Source organism: Aulonocara sp. 'chitande type north' Nkhata Bay, linkage group LG1 (assembly GCF_057382095.1).
Source record: "Aulonocara sp. 'chitande type north' Nkhata Bay isolate Kocher_YH1m ecotype deep benthic linkage group LG1, A_spYH_male_GT1.1, whole genome shotgun sequence".
NCBI classification, from domain to species: domain Eukaryota; kingdom Metazoa; phylum Chordata; class Actinopteri; order Cichliformes; family Cichlidae; genus Aulonocara; species Aulonocara sp. 'chitande type north' Nkhata Bay.
Genome location: NC_141344.1, coordinates 9,710,158 through 9,732,520, shown reverse-complemented (window position 1 = coordinate 9,732,520; position 22,363 = coordinate 9,710,158). Strand labels below are relative to the sequence as shown.

The 22,363-nt window shown below is 40.8% G+C and overlaps 1 protein-coding gene across 1 annotated transcript in view; it reads left to right on the top strand.

Moving 5' to 3' along the window:
• Nucleotides 1-22,146, top strand: part of tox3 (TOX high mobility group box family member 3) — a 37,892-nt gene extending 15,746 nt beyond the window's left edge. The window contains exons 2-7 of the mRNA XM_086262796.1: nucleotides 5,374-5,439; nucleotides 11,915-12,166; nucleotides 18,399-18,662; nucleotides 18,777-19,007; nucleotides 19,123-19,203; nucleotides 19,434-22,146. Coding sequence (XP_086118922.1) covers nucleotides 5,374-5,439; nucleotides 11,915-12,166; nucleotides 18,399-18,662; nucleotides 18,777-19,007; nucleotides 19,123-19,203; nucleotides 19,434-20,294 — 1,755 coding nt within the window. The 3' untranslated portion in view covers nucleotides 20,295-22,146. The remainder of the gene's footprint in view (nucleotides 1-5,373; nucleotides 5,440-11,914; nucleotides 12,167-18,398; nucleotides 18,663-18,776; nucleotides 19,008-19,122; nucleotides 19,204-19,433) is intronic.
• The last annotated feature ends 217 nt before the right edge of the window (nucleotides 22,147-22,363 follow it).

The window sequence follows — 22,363 nt, the reverse complement described above, 5'->3', positions numbered from 1 at the left end:
TCTGCGCTGAATATAAATTTTGCCCAAAGGAACATGCTGAATACACAAACTATAGTTCTCCTTTTACTGTCTTTTAACACAGCCATAATGACTGGGAAGCTTGAAAAAATATAATATATATTTGCTGAGCTGTGAAATCACTTGTAACTTTTTCCTTTATTTTGATAGTTAAGCTTGTCATTTTGGTTGGACATGCAAACTTGTTTTTATGCGCTGTGACGGAATTATAGTGTTCCTTTGCCGTTTGGAGTAATGTAAAGAACAGAGGCTCTGCTTTTGGGTTTGCTTATAACAACCCCATCTGTGATGCCCTAAAGTTTCTTATTTTAGAGACTTTAATGATTACACGGTCCAAAAGTTAAAGATCCTTGTTTAACCTTCTCTGATCGAATGTTAAATAAACGTGTCTCCCCGTCGGAGCAGAATCCCTACCATTCTGTGGCCAGGAAACAGTCTTTTTGTGAGAGGTTTGATATCTGTGCAGGGGTTGAAAACTGTTCCTCCAGGTCAGTGTTTACTAAACTAAAGCAAGCTGTGATACCTCTAGCTGAGACTATAGTGGTCTGTGTGGTGTGAAGGGAGGGTAATCACCACACAGCCTGAACAACACTGTCATCAGCTTAGTTCAGATCCCACTTTTTCTCACACCAGCTTCTCTGCACTGTTGTAGGGGTACTACCACTGAGAGGCAAAGGAAGACTGAGATGCTTTCAATGAACTTCCCCTCAATGCTACCTTATGTAGTTAAGGACTAGCAGTCTTAATAGTGGAAGACAGTGCTGGGCTGGGGGGAGTAATGATTTTAGCTTTAAACTGAATTACCAATCGATTCGGCCCGCAGATCAGAACACAGCTTGCTAGCTGACTGTGTGCACATGCTGTGTTGTGGAGTTGCTTTACAAATTGACTGCTGCACACATAGGAGGAAATATATCTATATATGTCAGCTTGCCTCTGCATGCACAGTGGCCTGCTGTGCATGAATAGGCCTTGTGATCACCAGAGACGCAGCTGCAGAGTGTTTATGCTGAATTGGGTTGTAAATGAGCATGTATTTGGTGAGCAGTACCTCTGGAAGATAACTTTCCCAGAGGCTACAACACAGTCCGACCAGTATTGCAGGGAAGGAAACAGTGCTGCTCTTTTGAATCTCCAGCCTCCTGCACTCAGTGTGAGAGTTAGCTAAACCTGGTTATGGGCAGGGCCTTAAAGGAAATTGCATAAAATAATAGATCGAAAATTACAGTGGGCTACTTGGGATCGAAGATTGCGTTTTAACTGTGGTGTTTTCACTGTCTTTTATGGAGACCACTGGAGAACATATTAGCGCAAGTGTCATGTTCCAGAGAACACATGCTAGGCTGTGATTACTGAGCTCAAGCTGAACTGTAAAATCGTTTGTCAGCAGTTGATTTGCTTCTGGAAAAGCCCAGGCTCTTGATTGAATTAGTTTGGCGGTTTTCAGTACGGAGCAAGAATGTGTCCAATTTGGTTACCTGCTGACAGACAGCTATGATATTATAACTTTATGATTGTACAGTAAAACCAAGTAGCAGTCTTTTGAAGCTGATTTGAAAATAAAAGAAAACACTCTTTTATGTTTCTCCCTTTTCTGGTGAAAACTGTCACCTTGGATTTTCCCAGTCATGCTTTATCATTTAATTGCCATTGATAAAGCAATATTTGATGTTTGCACTAAAACATATGCACATTTCATTTGTATGCATGAAGAGAAGGCAGCTGTGCTATCAAAGGCTCTTCAGGCTTGTATTCTGTGGATTCTTCGTTGTCCAGTTCATGTTTACTGATAGGATCTGTGTGGTTACTCCATCATATTGGGAGTGAGAGGGGGTCATGTTGGTGCAATATTGTGTTCACCCTGAGGTTGAAATAATTTTGTTTGCTGTAATAGCTGTAAAACACCTTATTTCCCACTGGACATTCTTTCATACAAATGTTCTTGCAGTGGGATTTAAAAGATAGCTGGAAAAAAATCAAGCAAAATTACACTGGCTTTAGTCAGGAAAAAAAACATGTTTAAATTGTGATTAGTACTACTGTCTCTGATAATGAATAACTGAAACATTCACTGCGATTTAAAAAAAAATAAAAATAAAAAAAATCTCTGAAATCTAGTCAGAAGACTAATAAGAAAAGCAATACTTTGCATTTCTAGATTTTTCTAGAAATGCAAATTCACACGTATCCTATTTGCTGCAAGGTTGCTTGGCTTTTCTAAATGCCTGTAATTATTCAGACATTGGAGTCTTTTCACTTCAGGATCAGGGTCCATGTAAGCTCTTAATTCTCTCCTGTTAAACAGTTATTGAAGAAATGTGCTGGTGGTGCAGAAGGCGAAATAAAAACACTGGGAACCCAGCATTTTATGCTGCCATGTAGCCATGTCTAACTCTTAGCACAGTTCATATTACAGAGCACCTTTATCTGTGAATTCACTCTGTTAGTAAAAGCCTTCTACCCCAAAGCTATTTTAAAGCACCATTTTCTATGGCTTCCTCATGATTCCCCACCGCTGAAAGAAGCAAAGCCCAAGTACATAACTGACTTTTTTTGGAACTGGGAAGACTGAGGAGCCTGGTTTCTTGCAAATGGCAAACCTGTCTGGGCTGTGACTGCAGTGCTAGACATTTACAGTCATTTTGTTGTATTTTAGGAGCCTTTATCTTCCAAAAATCAAGTGATCTCATCCTTCAGATTTCCCAAACTTTTCATTTAGGTCTGCATATGGGCAGGCACACAGTTGTTTGACTCTTCACATGGCAGCCACAGCTCTCCTCTAGCTCATCACATCATTTTAATTACAGGGCCTTCATTGTCTACGCTGACCCATTTTAGCACGGTCCCTTACCGTCAACTGCGCGGTCCCTCCAATCACACTTAATTTAATCTGGCATTTGACTCAATCGGCAATGCCGCAAACATGGGCCCAAAATGGCCCCTACCCCAGAAATGAATTGGGAATAAAAATAACAATCTCCACTCCCTGCTCTGCTTGTCCGCCGAGGCCTCCGGCCCGACATGGTACAGCTTTTAATGGTGAAGATTGATACTGGTAACTGGGGACATTTCTTGGGATGTTAGGCACAGTTCTCTGAGGAGATTCTGAACTGCTCTTAAAGGGGCCTGGAAACACAGTAAAAACATGAGTCAGAGAGACAGAGCCCAGGGAGTTTAACACTGCTAATTGGCACATGGACTTGACTTGATCATGTTTTCTGTAATGAAGCTGAAGTGATTTGGATCAATATCTTTGTTTTACAGTTTACAATTCAGGGATGCCTTTGTGTGATATTTGTTTTATTGGACAAACACACAGACAGACACAAACACTCACACTTTTTTCACTTTTCTTGTGTTTTCTGCATTACAAAATGGTGTAACATTTCAAGTAATTGAGTTGAAAATGGCTATTAATAAGAGCAGGAAGTTTCCATGGAATCTAGGGCAAAATTTTTTTCTTTATTTCAAGGCAACAAAGTAAAAATCAAAAGTTCCTTCTTTTTCACTGTACATTTTTCCCTCTAAATTCTCAGGCAACTATTTGCATTTGAGAGCAACTGGTCCCCCCCGATTTAAAATAAATAAATAAAAAAAATCTTTCGTTCAGGCACAGGGCAAGAAGAGGCGGAAGCAGCCCTGCATGAAGCCGTATCTCCCCCACAATCACAACAATGTTCTAGTGCTTGAATAGAGAAGGATATCTTTGAGACTTCAATTCATTATCTGAAAGAAGACGGGGAACGGAGTAACACTTCCAAGATAAGCCCAGCATAAGGTTAATTACAAGCTGAGTAGCTGACGTAACCTAGCCATGTCATGACTCAAAGTTCCACACAGCTGGGAAGCGAAGCAGTGCCAGCAATTGACAGTTACTTTTCCAGCAGAGGCTCGTATGTGTGTGTGTGTGTGTCTTTATACGTTTGTTCAAATATGTAAACTCAATTGAGTCGGATATAGTTTAGTAGGACAGCTCCAGGTAAGATGGCACTGGAAGCCTAGGTGGCTCATACCACCTGCTTCAGCAACTGCTAGTGGAGCTTGTGGCTCCCTGTTCTCATTGGTGCGCAACACTGTTAACATTGCTGCTGACTCTCAACTCTCTCTCCAGGGCATAGCCTAATTAATGGATACCATTCGCAGTTGATTAGCAGCAGTTCTTTCGGTAATTACATTCGCATACTAACCACTCAGAAGAAAAAGAGTATAGAAAGAAAACCACAAAGGGCTCGAAAATATATTAATGCACTTCTCAGTTTGCTCTGATCTTAATTTGTTTCCACTATTGTTTGGCTTCTGCTCTGATAAGAAGCATTTTTCTCTCTGCCTCGCTCTCTTTCTGTTCCCTCTCCCCCCCTCCCCCCCGTCTATTAGTTTTTTCACTCATGATGTTTTAAGAGAGTGACTTTGTAATAAACATACAAAAGAGATGACTTCAGAGCTTTGTTAAAAACAGGTAAAACGTTCTCATGAAGACGCAAACGTGCTGCGTTTCTTTCTCCTCTGAGCTGTGTAGGCTGGGGTTTGCTCTCCTCACTCACAGAGAGGTGCATTGTGCTCGTGGGCCCAGCTGCTAGCCCATAATTCTTCATTCTATGTCCCATTGTTCCTACCTGTCAGCATGGTTGTGTCTATGAAGAAAGGAAGTGGCTGCCATTTTGCCAACAGGCCATGTGTGGGTTGGTAGGGGCGGGGGGGATGTTGTAAAAACATGTTATTTCTTTCCAAAGTACAGGGTTTTGATAGCTTATCAACTCCCTTAATCACTAATGTGTCTTTACAGTATGGCTCCAACTCACCACTAAAGACTGTATCTATTAATATGTAAATGCTGAAGTAGAAACATATTTTTGTAACGGATCAGGGGGAAATTAGTTTCTTCATGAACATGGACTTAGTCAAATGTTCCCGTTGACCTAAAACGTACAGCAGCCATAATAAAAACACCCTCTACCTCCTTATTTCCCCCCAGTATCACTCCTCTCCCATAGGTTATTTTAAGTTAATAACCTGCCACTGCATCTTGATACTTGGCTTTGTGATGCAAACATATCCTTAATTGCTATCCCATAAGAGCTGAATAGCTGGACCAGATTCTCATTACCCTGGTTTGAATTGGCCAGGGCCTCTCAAATGCCTCTCATCATGTCACAATAATGGCAGAGTGGCAGAACGTGCTTATGCATGTAGAGACAGGGGTTAACCCAGTGTGCAAATATTCAGAGCCATGTATGACAATCTGTTTGAGTGACAGGTGTTGGTTATGAGAGGGAAGTGAGTTGATTTACACTGGATGTTATCTGGACACCACTCGGCTGATTGTGTTTTTTTTTTTCTCTTTGTTTTCATTTCCAGTTCCAGAATAATAACAACTACATGAACATGGCTGAGGCGAATGGTGCCCTGCTCGCTGCTGGGGATGTAAGTATACTCTGTTTTCCATGAATGTAAACAAATTTGGGTGTGAAAATGAGTCTTTGTTTGTCTTTTTTTTTTTTTTTTTTTTTTTTTAAACATGACTAAATAAAATGATAATTTACACCTTTTTATACATGTTATGGAATAAAGCAGTCTCTGGTTTTGGCGTTTGAATAATTCTTTGAAAATAATGGGATGCGGTAGAAGTGCCATGAATAACTGTCAGAATAAGCTGCATATCTGATAGGAAATATTCCTGGAAATAAATGACTGTTTTGCCATCTCAATCAGGAAATAAATTTTTACCATCCAATTTGTTCCTCCTCTCCTTAAAACCTCTTCAGGCTTGGTTGTAACTTGTGAGAGCGGACGCTAATGTGATGTGACTGCTTCAACTATGCTTTGTAAGATGAAGTGATATCTCAGAAAGCTGAGGATAAAAACACCTGTTTTCCTTCTCTTTTCAAAGATGTAATAAAGAAGCATAAACAAACTCCATAGCTGTGTCACTCTTTGAGCTGTGCTATCTCCTGGCACTTACAGAAAGTGAAATGTCACCAGCAATCTTTGGCTGAGGAGCTGCTGCAAAAACTGTGTACTATACTGTCGCATTGAAAAGAATAAGGGAGCAGTTGTTCTTCTGGAGGTATATAACGGACTCTGTGAGCCATAGCAGTCCTAACAGTGTGCTAAATTTATCCATTTTATTCCCCCTCCACCCACTCGGCTGCCCTGTCATTAGAGACAAGTGCACCAAAAATACCCATCATCCTCTGTGGTTCAAACTGTCTAATCTCATCCAGTTTAGCAGGGGAGATTGATCTGGCTTCAAAACCCAAAGCAAAGCATCATTACATAGTAGCTCCAAAATACTGAAATAGATGTCATTGTTAACCGTATTGTTTTCATTCATGTCAGTTGGGCAGCAGGGATGCAACTGTGACATTCAAACTCGGGCAGCTACACAGAAGTGTCTGGAGCGCATGACCTCATGTTCATAAAGTGGCTGCTTCACAAAGCCGCAGAGTATTATGGAAGAAGTCTAATTTTCCCCCACATTTACGCTGAGTGGGCGCATCCTCTGTATCCACGGGCTGCTGAGGCCCACTGCAGCAGGGACCATGCCGACACAGGCTGCTTGGAGAGCGTTCAGCCCCCAGCTGTGAGGGCCCACTGTGGCAGTAAGTGAAAGCGGGGGGAATGGGCTGGGGGTGCACTCCTTAATAAAAACAGCCCAGCTCATTTGCATTTTATCAAAAGGAACAACTGTTTCCAGTGTTAGGGCACAGATGGTATTGTGCTTTGAAGGAAAGAAAGAGCAAGAAGAAGCCTTAAGCATAGGGTTTTCTTGTCAAGATTTGGAGTGTCCAAAGTATTGTTTGTTGCAATCTGAGCTAAAGTGAGATTAAAGTGATTTCCACTTTGAGTTGCGAGGTTTCACACCATATGTACAATAGCACTGGTTAAATGTACCGATTGTGTCTGGTTTGTGTTGTGGCTACAGGAGAAGAAAGGAAGTCTCCTTTATGAAGGCTCCATGATAAACATGGCAAAGTTAAATTTATGCCCCCACGTTTGGTTAGTTATTGTTTTCAAATCGAGCCATAGGGATACTTTGCCTACTCTTTCATGTGTAAGAATAAGCATGGGTTATTCCTTGCTTCAAAGTTCCTATATATACAGATGTTTTGCTTTACCACAAATGACTTAAAGCAAAAAATGCAAACCTGTTTACATCCAGCTACTCTTTATTTACACAGTGGATACTGTATATTTAAAACTGCACACAGTGTGTGAGATTGCTTCTGCTTCAGAGCGACAGACTCGCATTGCTGTTTGGATGGCTGTTGTATCATTTACCTTATGCACTTAGAGAATGAGATAAGATGACCTTGGTGTGCCTGGTAAAGCATACATCCTAGGAGAGAAAGGTTGACTGCTTTCCTAAGTGAAAAGGATACTGTACACTGAGATTGTGTTCCACTCAGATGTATCACTTTACTTTCCCAATCAAATTAGCATCATGTAATGAACTATAAATATGTAGAAATGGACTACAAATGATCCAAATTTGAAATAGTGCCGATTAGGGGTGCCATGGTTGATGTTGTCATTTGAGTAGCTGCACTCTGCCTGTCTAGATATTTGAAACTGGATCCTCAGTCCAGCCTCTATTGATTCTGAGGCCTATTATATGCAGTAATTGCATGCTGCTGCCTTTAACAACTCTTGGTTATTACATCTGTGAATTGCATTACTACATTTATTGAACGACTGGAAATATTGCCTGAAAAGCTTTTTCTTCCTCTTGTTCTGATATTGAAAGAGCTCCAAGGCACCGCAGGGATAATCCACTGGAAGGGAAAATTCAGTGATTCCCATCCCAGTCACATCCCTTTTATATTTCTGTAGTTCATACATTCTCTATAAACCAATGTTATACTGTTTATGACAACATTTTGTGTTTGCACTAAAGTCTTGTGCTTTCATTCTTTTCCACTGCATGCTAGCAACAGCACTCTTGGGGATAACTTGTCCTTGAGCACCATATTAAGGTTGACATTTTTGGCTTTCAGTGACATCTTGAAAATGAAAAGGAAAGCATGGGCTGCCAAGAGATTTGGTACATATATTTATTGTGAAACTAAGGGGACTGATGCTGAAACATTCAGTTCCACATATTTCAGAAAAGATGTTCAAGCAGGTTCTGCCTAAACTATGGAATATCTTTACTAGACAAAGTAATTTAGACAAGAATAAACTAACTATAAAAAACACATGCGAAGAGAATCAAGTCATAGTTCCTAGATATGCACAACTTTCTAGTATCATTCTACTTTTTGCTCTGCTCAGAGCTCCTCTTGTAGCAACATAAGCTAAACATTTTTGTTAAAGTCAAGTGCAACGAAATGAAACATAATTCGAGTTAACAAACTGAAGTTACATTTGTCATTTCTCTTAACTTTTTGAAGTTTATCTATGAAACAAGTTTATCTATGGCACCATTTTTACTTGTGTTTTTACTATGACACAAGTAAAAATGGCAAAAGGGATATTTAAATCATTTGCATTGTCAGTGCAAGCATTTAGGATGCTGTTCAACAAGACTTTGAGTTAAGCTTGACATTTTTGTAAATTTTCCTGTGATTGATTGATTATCTAAAATCACATAGATCCTACACTGAAAATTGACCCAGCACAATATAACAACTGTTGAGAATTTCTCTTGGTACAATTTGGGCTGATCCACCTCCAATGGGTTCTAAGAACTGGGGGATTTCCCACACACCTGCTTAGGATGCTCATGCTGGGTACATCAGGCCTCTCTGTTACAAGCCCTTGTCTGTCCTCAGACCACTGAACCATGTGTCTGCCAATGGAAACACACACACACACACACACACACACACACACACACACACACACACACACACACACACACACACACACAATCCTTCTCTCTTTCTGTCTGTTGTGTTCTGCTTTGCCCACCCCTTAACATGTACATGCCTGCACTTCCCAAGCCAGCATCTGGCTTGGCACTTGGCTCTGCTGAGCCTTTCAGAACAATTTAAATGGATAATCAGGCTGGTGATGCGAAGAAAGTGGATTGTGCATCTCTTAATCTCCGATCAGAGCCCCCTAAGCTGCTCCTGGTGAAGAATTAAACTGGCTTTATGTGAAATGACACCAGACAGTGCGCAACACTGTAACACTCTGTGGGATCCAGTAAAATCTGGCACCTCTTCCCTAGGGAGAGGGCCTTTTCTACACAGACAGCTGACATCTTCCATAACCTCCCCCCTATATGAGGCAAAAACTCCATGTCTCCATTATCAGTGCCCCTGGTGTTGATGTTAATTTGTATCATCATTAACAGAGTGAGGCAAAGCATACAGGCGCAGACTGTGATACTGATCTTGCTCCATCTTCCCACATCCACTGTGATTTTTGCTTTCGCTATCCTCCACTTCCATGCTGTTTAGCAGATACTAAACACCAGCATTCCTCTCCACCAAGTACATGTCTGTGTTTCACTTAAAGGTCACAGTCATGCTTGTACTGCTCCCTTACAAAAGTATAGCTGACCTCAGCCAACCTTCCTCTTTGACATTTGTCTCAAATCTCTAGGTTGGCTTTGTAATTCAGGCCACAATGCACCAGAATATAGGAGCCAGTGCCCTATATAGTTCTGCCCTGATTTACCTTACACAGAGTAACGCCACAGGAAACCTACTTAGATCAGCAAATAGTATTCATAGTCGAGTAGAGCAAAAAAATGCTAGTGATGTTTTTTTTTTTTTTTTGTTTTTTTTTTTTTTCCCCCCTCAAAAACATCCCCGCAGGGCTTACGTGGATGAATGTGGCCATAGAATCACAGCCTAAGCAGTGTATCTGGCTGTAGTGGACAAGACAGGATGAAACTCTCCTGTTAGAGAGATTATGATAGAGTGCCAATGTCTTCAGATTGTTGCATGATGTGATCCAGATGAGACTGGGGCAATAGATCTGAAGGCTGGTATGGGGATTGACCCTGCTCCACGGGGGAAGTTGAAAAAGTTGAATGACGGCTGTGATGATAGACGATCTCTGATCTTTTCCATGTGCTACTGGAACATTTTGTCCATGACTCATGACAGTTTTGTTTTATTAACCTTATAAATGTACACTGGGTTTTCATTCACATGCTGCTGAACAGGCATTATTGTGAACTAACTTTCAGTGGTTTTTTGAGTGGACTGGAGCATAATATGACAGCAGTGGACTGTTAGTAAATGTTCCTAAGGTGCTTGTGATTTATTTCACACTTTGAGAGCCAGAGCCTTGAATATGACCTTAGCTCCTTCCGAAAGGAGAACGGATTCTCTAGCTATGAAACAAGCACTGAAAAGTGAAGCAGTGGTAGGGAGCAGGAAGAGAGAAAGAAAATGGGAGAATAAAAACTCTATTAGCTTCTCCCGCCACTGGAATTCATCAGTGCTTGTCAAGGCAGCTGCCCTGAGTAGGCAATGAATTAGTTTCAAGTGTCTGTGTGCTAAAGCAAGCAAGGGGAACATTAATACTCCCTAATCAAGGTCTGTGTTGGCATATTCCCTCCCTTGTCTCTATTCTGTTATTCTATCCCCTACCTACCAGAGGCAGAGCAGAGGAAGACAGGGTTGTTAATATCAGGTTTATAGGTGTTTTAGATAACACATCTTCACCTCTGCTGAGGTTAAGGTCCCCATTCCTGTTTTTACACCATGCCAGAACTACAGGGTGTTGAATGATGCTTTACATGTGAGTAAGTGGTAAGAGTAAGGGGAAAAACGGGACCCTTTTCAAAGGAGCTTATCTCAAAAAGCAATGCATGAACATCTCTAGGACTCTCAATCCCTCTGAGAATTACAGGCAGGTGTGTGAAAAGGTGAATCGGCATGGGGGAAACTCATCTGTGGCTGTTCGAATTGGCATAAGTGCCTGCTTCCTTCTGTTTTTTTGCCAATTATTTTCATGCCATGATTGTCTGAGAAATTTCAGGAACTAGATGAGGATTTGGGAGGAGGCTTAACAAGCAACCGCTGCTATAAAAGTGACGCAGGGCCAAGAAAGTGGTGTTTGTGATCAACCTCAAGCAGATTCTTGATGCAGAACTACCGGTAGCTTCTCTTTGTCCACATACCCTAACATTTCCAAGAATTCTTGGAGTTTAACATGAGTTTTGTTTTACTCAGTGTGAGCATTTTAAACCATGTTACTTTCAGTAAGTGAACTGTGCTTTAAAGAGGTTGCAGGTTCACATAAATGCAGGGCCTGCTATCTTAGGTGCTAGGCTTGCTGTGCTTCCAAGTAACCAACAGTGTGGTCATTGTGAGGGTATGAATATTTTGGCTTTGCAGAGAGTAGCTTAATGCAATGCATAGATGAAAACAAGACCCAAGTAGGTGAACAGTTCCATCTCCAAGAAGGCACATAAGCAAATTAAGTGTGACCAAAAGCTTTAATTCGAAAGGCAGAAGGATTAGGCTGTTTGATGAGCAGATTTAAGGGTGCAGGCAAGGGGAACAAAAAGAAACACTTCTGGCCAAGCGTTATAATCTTTGAAAATGTTCTTTAAACCCATCTCCCTGTGACGTGTATTTTCACTGCACTTCAACCCAACATCCCCAAGATTAAGGGCTTTTATCATGTATCCTCTCTCTCCCATGATTGCTGCTTGATATTTTTGCTTTTGACGTCTTTCTCCACACTCGCCTTCTTCCTTCTTTTTCCTTAAAGTGGACTTTAATAGGTTTAGGAAATGTTACATCTTAGTGCACTTACAGAAAAGTGTGTTACCACTCCACTAAAACACTCCATCTCTTAAACAAAGTCATCTGATTTAATCCCTGAAGGTTTCCTTCCAGCCTGTTAGATAAGGCCCACCTCAACAAATGCTTCCTGCCTCTTTTGTGTTGGTGGATTTCATAATTTTCTTCTTTGTTCCTCTTTCTTGCAGACTTTTCATACACCCAGCTTGGGAGATGAGGAGTTTGAGATTCCTCCCATTACACCTCCACCTGAGACGGAGTCCGGTCTGGGTCTGTCAGAAGTGGACTCGCCATTCCCAGCAATGCCTGAGCCCCCAGCTCCACACAGGGGTCCCTTAATCCCCCAGTTTCCCCCACAGAGTCTGGATCTGCCCTCGATTACCATCTCACGCAACATGATGGACCAAGAAGGGGTGTCTGTCAACAACGGCCAGTCTGTGGTGAGCACTGCCATCTCACAACTAAGTGAAGAAAAAAAACCATTATCTTGCTCTCATTTATCTAGAATAAGAAATCTTGCACCAGTGCTTCTCCAGCAAGTGTCCTACTCTCCAGATTTATTTTTTGATGATGTATCCAAACTGAAAGACTTTAAGACAGAATTTGGAGAGCTGCACTAATCCACCTTTATAAGAAGGCCCTTTTACTGAACCATACCGTAATGTCACCTTCAGAGTTTTGCATGCCTCCTATTGTCGGTGCATCTGGCACAGCATCTGGCCTTGTTTACAACACAGGAGGTATATGATCACATTGAGTAAATGTCATGATATTATGTTACTTACTGTGAGCATTTTTTATCTGTTAAAAAAAACAACAAAAAAACAAAACAGGAATGTGAATGATCCCTCTCTATATGAGGTGAACAGATGTGAATAGATCACAGGTGTTAGAGTACAATGCTCATTCATCCCCAGGAGGACGGTGAAAATGGGACCCAAACGTGCCACAGTTTCACATGCTCATATTTAATTCATGTTACCTCCTGAAACCTTTTTTTTCCTGCTGTAAATGCTGATCTGCGCTTCAGCAAAGTGTCACATGAGGTCTTCAGTAACGACACATGCTATTTTTAGAGTTTAGGACTGGGGAGAATTATCCCACTAGTAAAATGTTGACACGTATAATTTTAATTGGTTAATATTATTGCACTTGATTAAACATAGAACTGTAGAGTGAAATAATCACTTTCTTTATGTTGATACTGTTGTGTGCTACAGATTGTGAGATCGTTGTCTGAGGTTGGACAGGCATTTTCAAATGCCACAATCATGGAAGCACTGAGGAGGAAAAATGGAAATGTCACTGGCTGCCTAGTTGTCTTACAGAGCCATTACAAAAATGGAAGATTCATTTAGGAGAGAAGAATTGAAAGGACAAAGGCATCAGCAAAAAGATGATGGTATTGATGGTGCATTTGCTTTGTGAGTCACAAATCAGATTGCATTGAGATGAGGCGCCATTATTATTATTAGAAGTGTGTGTGAATAAATGTAATGTGTTTTAGACCCTCTGTCCCCATTTCTCCCTAACACATTTGTTGAATCACAGTGATATTAGGTATATTTATTTACATTCCATATGGGAAAGGACTGTAACATTTTTACAGCTCTTTTTCCTGCTCCCATGCTTCTGGCATGTGAAATAATTGCAGCTTTTAAAATATCTCTGCTGCATACAGTAAGTGAGCCCCTGAAGGCTTTTTGCCTAAAGAATTTTCATTTCATGGTCAGTTAAGCTTTCTGCATCTGGAAGAAACGGAACCTTGACACAATTACATTCCTGACTGTTCTCATGACTTGCTGGAGGATTAGATTTGATTCTCAAACATTATTCCTCTTTAACACCATTTGCATGGCTCATGTCTCTGATTGTGCAGAGACTCTATTAAAAACTGAGGGGAGAATGTGGGTTTTTACTCTTTGCCTCGTGGCATTGTCGTCGGCACACTACTCACTCGTTATCAGTCATCGCACATTGTACCGCAGGAAGACTTGTGGTGGCCCCTCATTTTTCCTGTAAATGGGATTGATCCCCAAAAGTCTTGTGACAATGCCTTTAGAAATTCTATTCATCTGTGGTTTTATCTTTGCTTTGAGAAGAGAATGCAACTAAATGAGATAAGTAACAGCACTGTTTTCACTGTATTCCATATATAGAGACAATGATTTACGAAGGCCCTAACAGGGGTATTTTGTCATTTTGTCAGCACACTGATAAAGGAATGACAACCTTATATACATGATTACATTCTGTGTTATTTGTTATGGCTTCAGGGGCAAACAAATAAACCGTGCACTATTGCAATTACATTTTTCATCAAGCCACCATGCTCATATTTCCCAAACTCTTGTCTTGGTTTCCTTCCTCTGTGCTAGCTTACTCATGTAGAATACTTAGCCTGTGTGAAAGCCTGTCTCTTATCAGAACTTAATGAGAAACCCAACCAGCAAATATACCTGGGCTATTTTCAAAAAGCTTCTTCCATGTCATTGCATTGCCAAGTGTTCTGCTAATTCCTCTCCCCTTAATGTTCAGCGTATGTCTTGCAAATTGGCCACAGATGCTGGGCTTCTACAAAGAGAAATACATTTTCTCAGCTGCAATGTGCCTGGCAAGCCCTGAATCTGAAGTCATTATTTATTTAATCTGCTCTCCTAACAAGCTTCTGACTCTCATTTTTGTCTCCCAGCATGTGTCCTCCTGATTTGTGATTGAGTCTCAATAGTGCCAAATAGTACTGGAGTTAGAGCTGCCAGTATTGCTTTATTCACAATTTCTTCTCGATTTTCTCCCTGCTGCACAGCAAGGGTCTCTGGGTTCTATTTCAAAAAACACCTGGTGCCTTCACCACATTTGAGGGTTTTCTTGACACGTGTAAGCATGTAGTGAAATGGGCTCTGTGTCCTCTCTGATTGGATTTGATACCTACACTAGTCAACCGGTTGTATTAGATGTTAAAATCAATATTTAGAAGATATGAGCCCTGCTGTCTTATTACATTTACCACTATGTGGTAATGCATTATATATTTTTCATTACCAACTAGCTGTTTCACATGTCATTAGCTTTGCAGCCGCAAAGATATGCTAATAGGCGATGGTAGCGTTTGAACGGCATCCATCATGCAAGATAAAAGTAAGTCTGAAAAAGCCATTTGTAGTTTGCCGTTCACATGATTTGATATGCCACGATACTGTGTAGATTGTGAGTGAGTATAATACCCACAATTCTGACTGGTCAAAAACCACTATATCCTGAATCAAATGGAAAATGTGAGCAGTGTTGCAGAAAGCATGTTTTTCTACACGGTCCTCTTATCTCCTTTCCAAGCCAAGAAGCACTGACATGAGTTGTACATCAATTTAAGAGATTTTTTTTCTTCTTCTTCTTCTTTTTTCTTTCCTCTCCCGACAGACAGCTATTGTGACATATTGGGTCAGTCAGAAATGAAAGATATTCATGCAGGCATGCAATACTTGTAATGAAGTCTCAGCTTGACCTTCTGCATGATTGATTCTGTAATTTACTTTTCTCAGGCAGCTCACAAACTGAAATGATGTCATGTTGGACAAGTTTTAAATACCCATAATGCACTAGGAGAAATGGTGGAAAGGGGTATGGGTCAGTGGCTGCACCAGACAAAGGGGGGAGGGGACCTGCTGGCCTTGCAGTTTGAAGGGGGGAGGAGAGAAGGAGAGAGATTTGTTTTTAAGTGGGGGTTAGAGGTTGGCGAGATGGATGGAGTGAGTTTGCACACCACAGAGAGGGAAAGAGAGCGAAGTGTGTTTGACTGAGACAGGGCAGAGGAAAGAAAAACAATTTATCTTCGTGCTATTATAGCCTTTACCGGCATTCAAAATTCCATTTTTCTCATTTGGCTTAAGCACAGACTTCAGCAGGTTGCAGAAAATGGAAGGGAAAAAAAAATAAAATGATGTTCCCGTTTAGAAGCAGAGTAAAGGAATATGTGCAGAGCACTGATAAACTATCTTTAATAGGACTGACCTTTCATGCTGGCGAAAGTTACTGGGGGATTCATCCTTATAATTAACATATAGATGATTTTACTCCTCTCCTGCCACGGAACATTTCCAAGAGCTCTGGCATTGATTGAATGGAAATTGAACTTGTTAACATTCTTTTCAGCCTGTTACAGCTTGGTGCCACTGTTCATAAATTCTTCCCAAATTCTGATTTTCAATATCTTTAAGAACAGACTAGAGTCTGTTTTCATTGACATCGGTGTTGAGATTTCTATCACTTGGTGAATGCATAATGTTGTTTTTTCAGCTCCGCTGCTGGTTTTATTGACCTGCGTATATTGTGGAAAGGGTTTCATGCATTGTCAAAAAATAAATAAATGAATTTAATAAACATTTTTTTACACTCATGTGCTAGCTTTCAGAACACTTTATGCTGCTGCTGTGTTCAGAGTGGTTAAAGTTGGTGATAATGTACAAAACAAAACAATCTATGCTGCAAAAAAAGAAGAAATATTCTAAAAATCATTATTTTGTTGTTAGTCATTTCAGCTTTGCAATTTTAAAGCAACACAATGGGGTATCGCACAAACTGAATTTACATTCAAAAAAACCTTTTATTGATTAGAGAGTACATTTCAGCTTGTTAGTGTTTGATGTGCAAACACACAGATAGGAGCACACCTAGAAACGCACAAATCTGATTGAGGAGGGCACATCTGGCCACTGTGTACCCAAGATAAAGAATTATTTGCAGATTTACGATGACTATCAAACTATCTGGTTGGATGTCTGCTGTGACTCCAGACAATGCTGCAATCAAAATGCAAATGAGGAGCCAGAGGGACATAAATAAACCTCCCTAGTATCAGATTCATATTCGCAATCAAGACAACTGTTACTTAAGATGATTTCTTCAACTAACTTATTAGCTGTTATGTTTTTATTCAAATCAGATGTTCTAATGCTGGCATTTCAGTGACGCAACTGCCGTTGCTTTTTTGTAGAGTGAGGTGCTAAATTGCTGGTACTCTGGTTATTGTAGAAATATGTTGTAAAACCAGATATTTAGCAGGGTGTTGAATGTGATATAATGATGTGTCTAAAGGTGATCACTAAAACATTTTTTTTCTTTGTTTCTTTAATGCACTATATTTAATTTGAAGCCATTTCAAAGGATTCACCACATCCCAAACAGCAAAATGAGCCACTGCTCTAAGTCAAAACTGCACCATAAGGATTGGGCAAAAGTGTTATTATACAGATGGCCACGACTAATGAGCTCAGTGTGTGCATCTTTGATGTTCGTAGCGAGCAAAGAGCAAACGGTGAGCCATCGTGTTCCCAGTAATGAAGATGACAATAGCACTTGGAACATAGTGGGTTGCTGATATGTAAATCACAGTCATTTGGTTGCAGGCTTGTTTATTGCAGCTTTTATTTGTGAGGATTTCCATATTTGAAGAACAATAACAATATGTTTTTAAATTTTTTTCCCCAACTTTTCCTCATCTCTTTGTTGAAACCCGCTCTTTCATGTAAATATAAATCCATTTTCATTTCATAGATTGTATTTATGATAAGCAGTAGACATGGCATATGAGAAAGAAATGGATTGTAGATCCAATATGTTTCTGTCTGGAATGGTGTTACAATATTGTTTTCGAAGACGGGCATTCATAAGGTTCTTTCAATAAAGCCAGGTGCGTGGGTTTATGATGTGTTGATGTTGGGAGAGATTGAGTTTGTGCTGCTGAATACCAGATGGATGTACCCAGGGAGAACAAATCACCTTTTCTGTTGTGTTCACATCCCCTCTCTGTTCCATGTCAGCTCTGTTGGCTGTCTGATCAGTCTTCCCTCTGGAGAGCTGGCAGGCTTCGTAATTTCCTCCTCACCACAATCAATGCAAACACTTCGCCTGTACCTTCTTTAAGACTCTTTCAAGAACTGAATGTTTTACTAGGAAAAGGTGAAAGAGAAAATGTTATTACATTATACCCTGGATGGCAGAATGGATGGGACCTGTCCAAACCTCTTAAGCTTCATTCCTTCAACTGGCTGATTTATGGAGTTGATCTGTACAAGTATTTTTTTTCCCACTCTTTAACAGTGAAGCATGATCTTTGAAAGGTGCCTACTTCGGAGTTGTATAACCTTAAATAAAGTAGTGCATACAAACTGACACACACACACATGTAATATTACTGTGGCATTTGAAGTCCACTGTTCCCCTACAGGGACTGGGCAGTCTAAAGCTGTGTCACAGATTTCCATACAATAGAGTTTTGAAATGAATCAACCAAGCTGTGTAGTCATCTATTACTGACGTATAAAGATGGCGCCTTGGGTGTTGAGATAATTTATCATGTCTTGTAACAGAGACATTTAAGACCCAGGACATCATGACATGTAATCTGCTACATAACAACCCACAGAATCCAATGACCCCATTTCTGCTGTGGTAAAGGAATACAGGTTCTCAAGCTTTGGGCAGCATGGTGTCACAGCGAGTACAGCTATTCAAGCTGGATAGCAGAAATAAATTAGGTGCAGCATGAAGTCTGTACAGGGAAAAAAAAAAAAACAGAAAAGGCCTCAGTCAACAAAAACATGAATTTTTAAAAAGTACAGTTTTATTGAATTATTTTAACCAGTGGTGTTTGCCATTATGTGAATTTGTTTGCAGAACATTGGCCCGGGTCATCTACGTCAATATCCATCCAACCCAGCCATGGTGATGAAGTCCATCATCAGCATGAACAGCCCCAATGGTATGATGTCACGAAATCAGCTGACCACCATCAACCAATCCCAGCTCAACACACAGCTAACCTTAAACATGGCAGGACCCAACATCACCCACACTTCCCCCTCACCTCCTGCCAGCAAGTCTGCAACACCCTCACCCTCCAGCTCCATCAATGAGGATGAGCAGGATGAAGCCAACAGGGTGAGCAAACTTTTAATGATTTGGATTACTGTATTAAAAGGTAGCAGTAAAAAGTAGACTCTGTTAAAGAGCAATTTTGTTATTGTCCTTATGTCAACTCTGCCATCATTTCAGGTCATTGGGGAGAAACGACCAGCCCCCATTGATCCCACAAAGAAATCTAAGACCCCGAAAAAGAAGAAGAAGAAGGATCCCAATGAGCCCCAGAAGCCGGTGTCAGCTTATGCCCTTTTCTTTAGAGACACTCAGGCTGCTATCAAGGGTCAGAATCCTAATGCCACCTTTGGAGAAGTGTCAAAGATTGTGGCATCTATGTGGGATGGTCTTGGAGAGGAACAGAAGCAGGTACTACAGAGTTTAGCGCCACTCTAAAGTAGTATGCAGTCTACCTTAAATTATTATTATTTGCCATTTTAAAAGCTGTAATTTTCTGTTCACACACATTTTTGTGTCATCACAGGTTTACAAAAGCAAAACAGAAGCTGCCAAGAAAGAATATTTAAAAGCTCTAGCAGCATACCGTGCGAGCCTGGTTTCCAAGGTGAGAAACCATTTCTTCTTTTCACCTTTAAAATGTGTGAATTTATCCGAAAGGTGATGTGAATTATTGAGTTCATTGTGTCATATTATGCACTGTGAAGTTGTAGAGGACTTATAATGACTGAAGTAGTTACTAGATACTATATGCTAGTCATTTAAAGGGAGGTAGTGGGATTTTAAATGGGTGAAATCTGTAATCGTAATAAGTTTTTATGTTTTTCACTTATCCAGGCTGCAGCAGAATCAGCTGAAGCCCAGACAATTCGCTCAGTGCAGCAGACCCTGGCCTCCACAAGCCTGTCCCCTGGCCTGGTGCTGCCGTCACCCCTCAACCAGCACCCCTCCATGCCATCAGCTTCCCAGGCTCTCCAACAAGCCCTGCCACGGGCCATTGCCCCAAAGCCTCTGCAGATGAGACTAGGGGGCAGTCAAATCGTGACCTCTGTTACAGTTTCCCACCAGAACATGTCATCTGGGATGCCTCCGCAGCTGCTCGGCCAGATGGGTGCTGGAGGGTCCATGGTGGCAGGTGCCCAGTCCACAGCAGTCTCTCAGATGAGCCCACCCATGCAACCGGTGCAACAGCATGCAATGCAGCAGCTCCAGCAGCAGCAACAGCAGCAGCAGATGCAGCAGCACCTCCAGCATCATCAGATGCAGCAGCAGCAGATGCATCACCAGCAAATCCAGCAGCAGATGCAGCATCAGCATTTCCAACATCATCTCCAGCAACAGCTGCAGCAGCACCACATGCAGCAGCAACAGCAGCAACAACAGCAGCAGCAGATGCAGCTGCAGCACATGCAGATGCAGCATCAGCTGCATCAGCAGCAGATTCAACAACTCCAGCAGCAGCAGCAGCAGCAACAGCAGCAGCAGCAGCAACAACAGCAACAGCAGCAACATCATCATCATCAGCAGCAGCAGCAGCACCAGGCCCAGTGTTCTCCACCTCAACACTCTCCTGGTACACCCCATTCAGTGGGAGGCTCTGCATCACTTGGCAGCCCGCAGCCAGCCTCACAGCAGCAACCGCATCCTTCCCAAATTCAGGCCCATGCCCAGGTCCTATCCCAGGTCAGCATTTACTGAGCCAAATGGAAGTCCTATCTAAAAGAACAGGAATAGAATAAAAAGCATCAAACATGTTGCTTTTCTAAGTTGCACTTAAGAAGTGTGTGTAAGATTTAGAATGTTATACAAAGAACTTGTCCATTGTTATAGACAGATATGCACATGCGTGTACAGGGGATTAATATGTTAACTGGGTTTTTGTCTATAAAATAGGCTAAGCTATGACAGAAGCCTTTTAGGGCGAGCACCCAGTGATTGTTTATTTGTTTGTGAGGTCTTTCAGTTTTCAATTTGAACTGACTGGACACACAGTATGTTGAAAGAAGCAAATCTTTCATTGTTTTATTTAACAATAAAGCTTTATTTATGAGGCCAGAGTTGTCAGTTCAGCGCAGTGTGAGGACGCTCTGAATGCGTTTCATCAAAAGGATTTTTATCAGCTCTTGCCTGGACTGAATGACTCACAGGATCCTTGCTGGAAACCAGTAACCATCCGTCTTTGCTCCCACACTGGCCGGTATATAGCAAACTTTCTTTAGTCCAACCTTTCTCTTTCACCCATCATTCTTGCAGACGTAACTCTACAGATCATCGGATGTTGGAGGCCCAGTGGTGTTGGAACACAAATGTAAAACATTTCACAAATGCAGACAGTGTCTTGGGATCCAGATTTGTGGATGAACGACTGAACAGACAGAGAGAGAAACTGCCATAAATCATTTATTTCATCCCATCATCACTCTAGCTGTAATCTGCTGTACATGTTTCGTAGAGTGGGAAGAGACGAGACCTCCTTTATCCAGTAATTTACCCTCCAGATGATTTGCCGAAAAGTGTGTAACTGGCACCCTCCCAAAAAAAGTCTTCTTTAATCTATTTGTTTTTACTTCAGATGTTTAACAATTAAATTATGTTTTTATTTTGTGTAAGAAAGGGGATATTTTATGGTAAATACAAATTTCTGGATCAAGGCAGATGGTTTGGGGATTGATGTATTTTTACTCTGCTCCTTGATACTGTCATTGTTTTAAAAAAAAAATGGAAAAAAGAAAACTAGCAGAGCCAGTTTGTTGCACTGCCAAAGCCAACTGAAAAGGCATCGGAGGTATTTTTGCCAGCTGTACAGAAGTCCCGGGGGAAAAAAAGAAACAAGAAAATGTTGTACATTTTTCATATCACCTGTTGTAAAGTTTTAATATGTGAGGCTTTAATTAAAACATTGTTAAACGACCTGTGGATTGCTATATCACATAGTGCATTTCTGCTCTTTTATACTTTTTTATGAGTTACAATAGCAGCAATTAATTTTGTTTGTATTTTGCTTAAAAACCAACTGCATTTGAAAACTGTCCATAGAGTCGATGCATATCCGTATGGAGTTCTGAAAAGGTTGTTCAAGATAGAAAAAGTAAATTAATGTTGGAGTTTTTGCTCAGCCATGAAGACGAATCCAGAGACATTCCACCACTAATATGATAGTAGCCATAATTTTGTATGAAGTATTATATATTTCTTTGTGTCTCTGTTGAAAATTAAACTCTCAATCACAAATATTTATTTGAAGGAACTGTTTTCTTTCAAAATTTATATTAATCATAATTTCTATTCGTAACTCCTTTATTTCCTTGTTAGTTATTGAAGAGAACCGCAGTTATAGATATTCATAGCGCTCACCAGATATAAAAAGATAAATTTGTATGTTTTCTATGAAGTAAATCTATGAGAACAATACTTTACAAGGTTATATGAGCATTCATGTTGGCTTTATTATACTGTGTGCTGTTTCTCAGTGATTTGAATGGAAGTCCATTGTTACTGTGTGTAAAAACAGTGTTGATACTGGACGAGGTCAGCATGTAACTGGTACTTGTCTCAATAACAGTCCCCTTCTCACACACCAGTGCACTGGATTCTGCCTCTTTCTTACTCCCTTTTAAAATCACTTCATTTCCAAGACATCCCCAGGGGTTTGCTGTGCTCCCTTGAATAATATGGTGAGCGGGGGAGGGAAGGCAGGCAAACAATAATTATCATATCTTCACAATAGGCTGTGAATCCACTGGCCCAGAGAAGGGGCCTTTATTTCT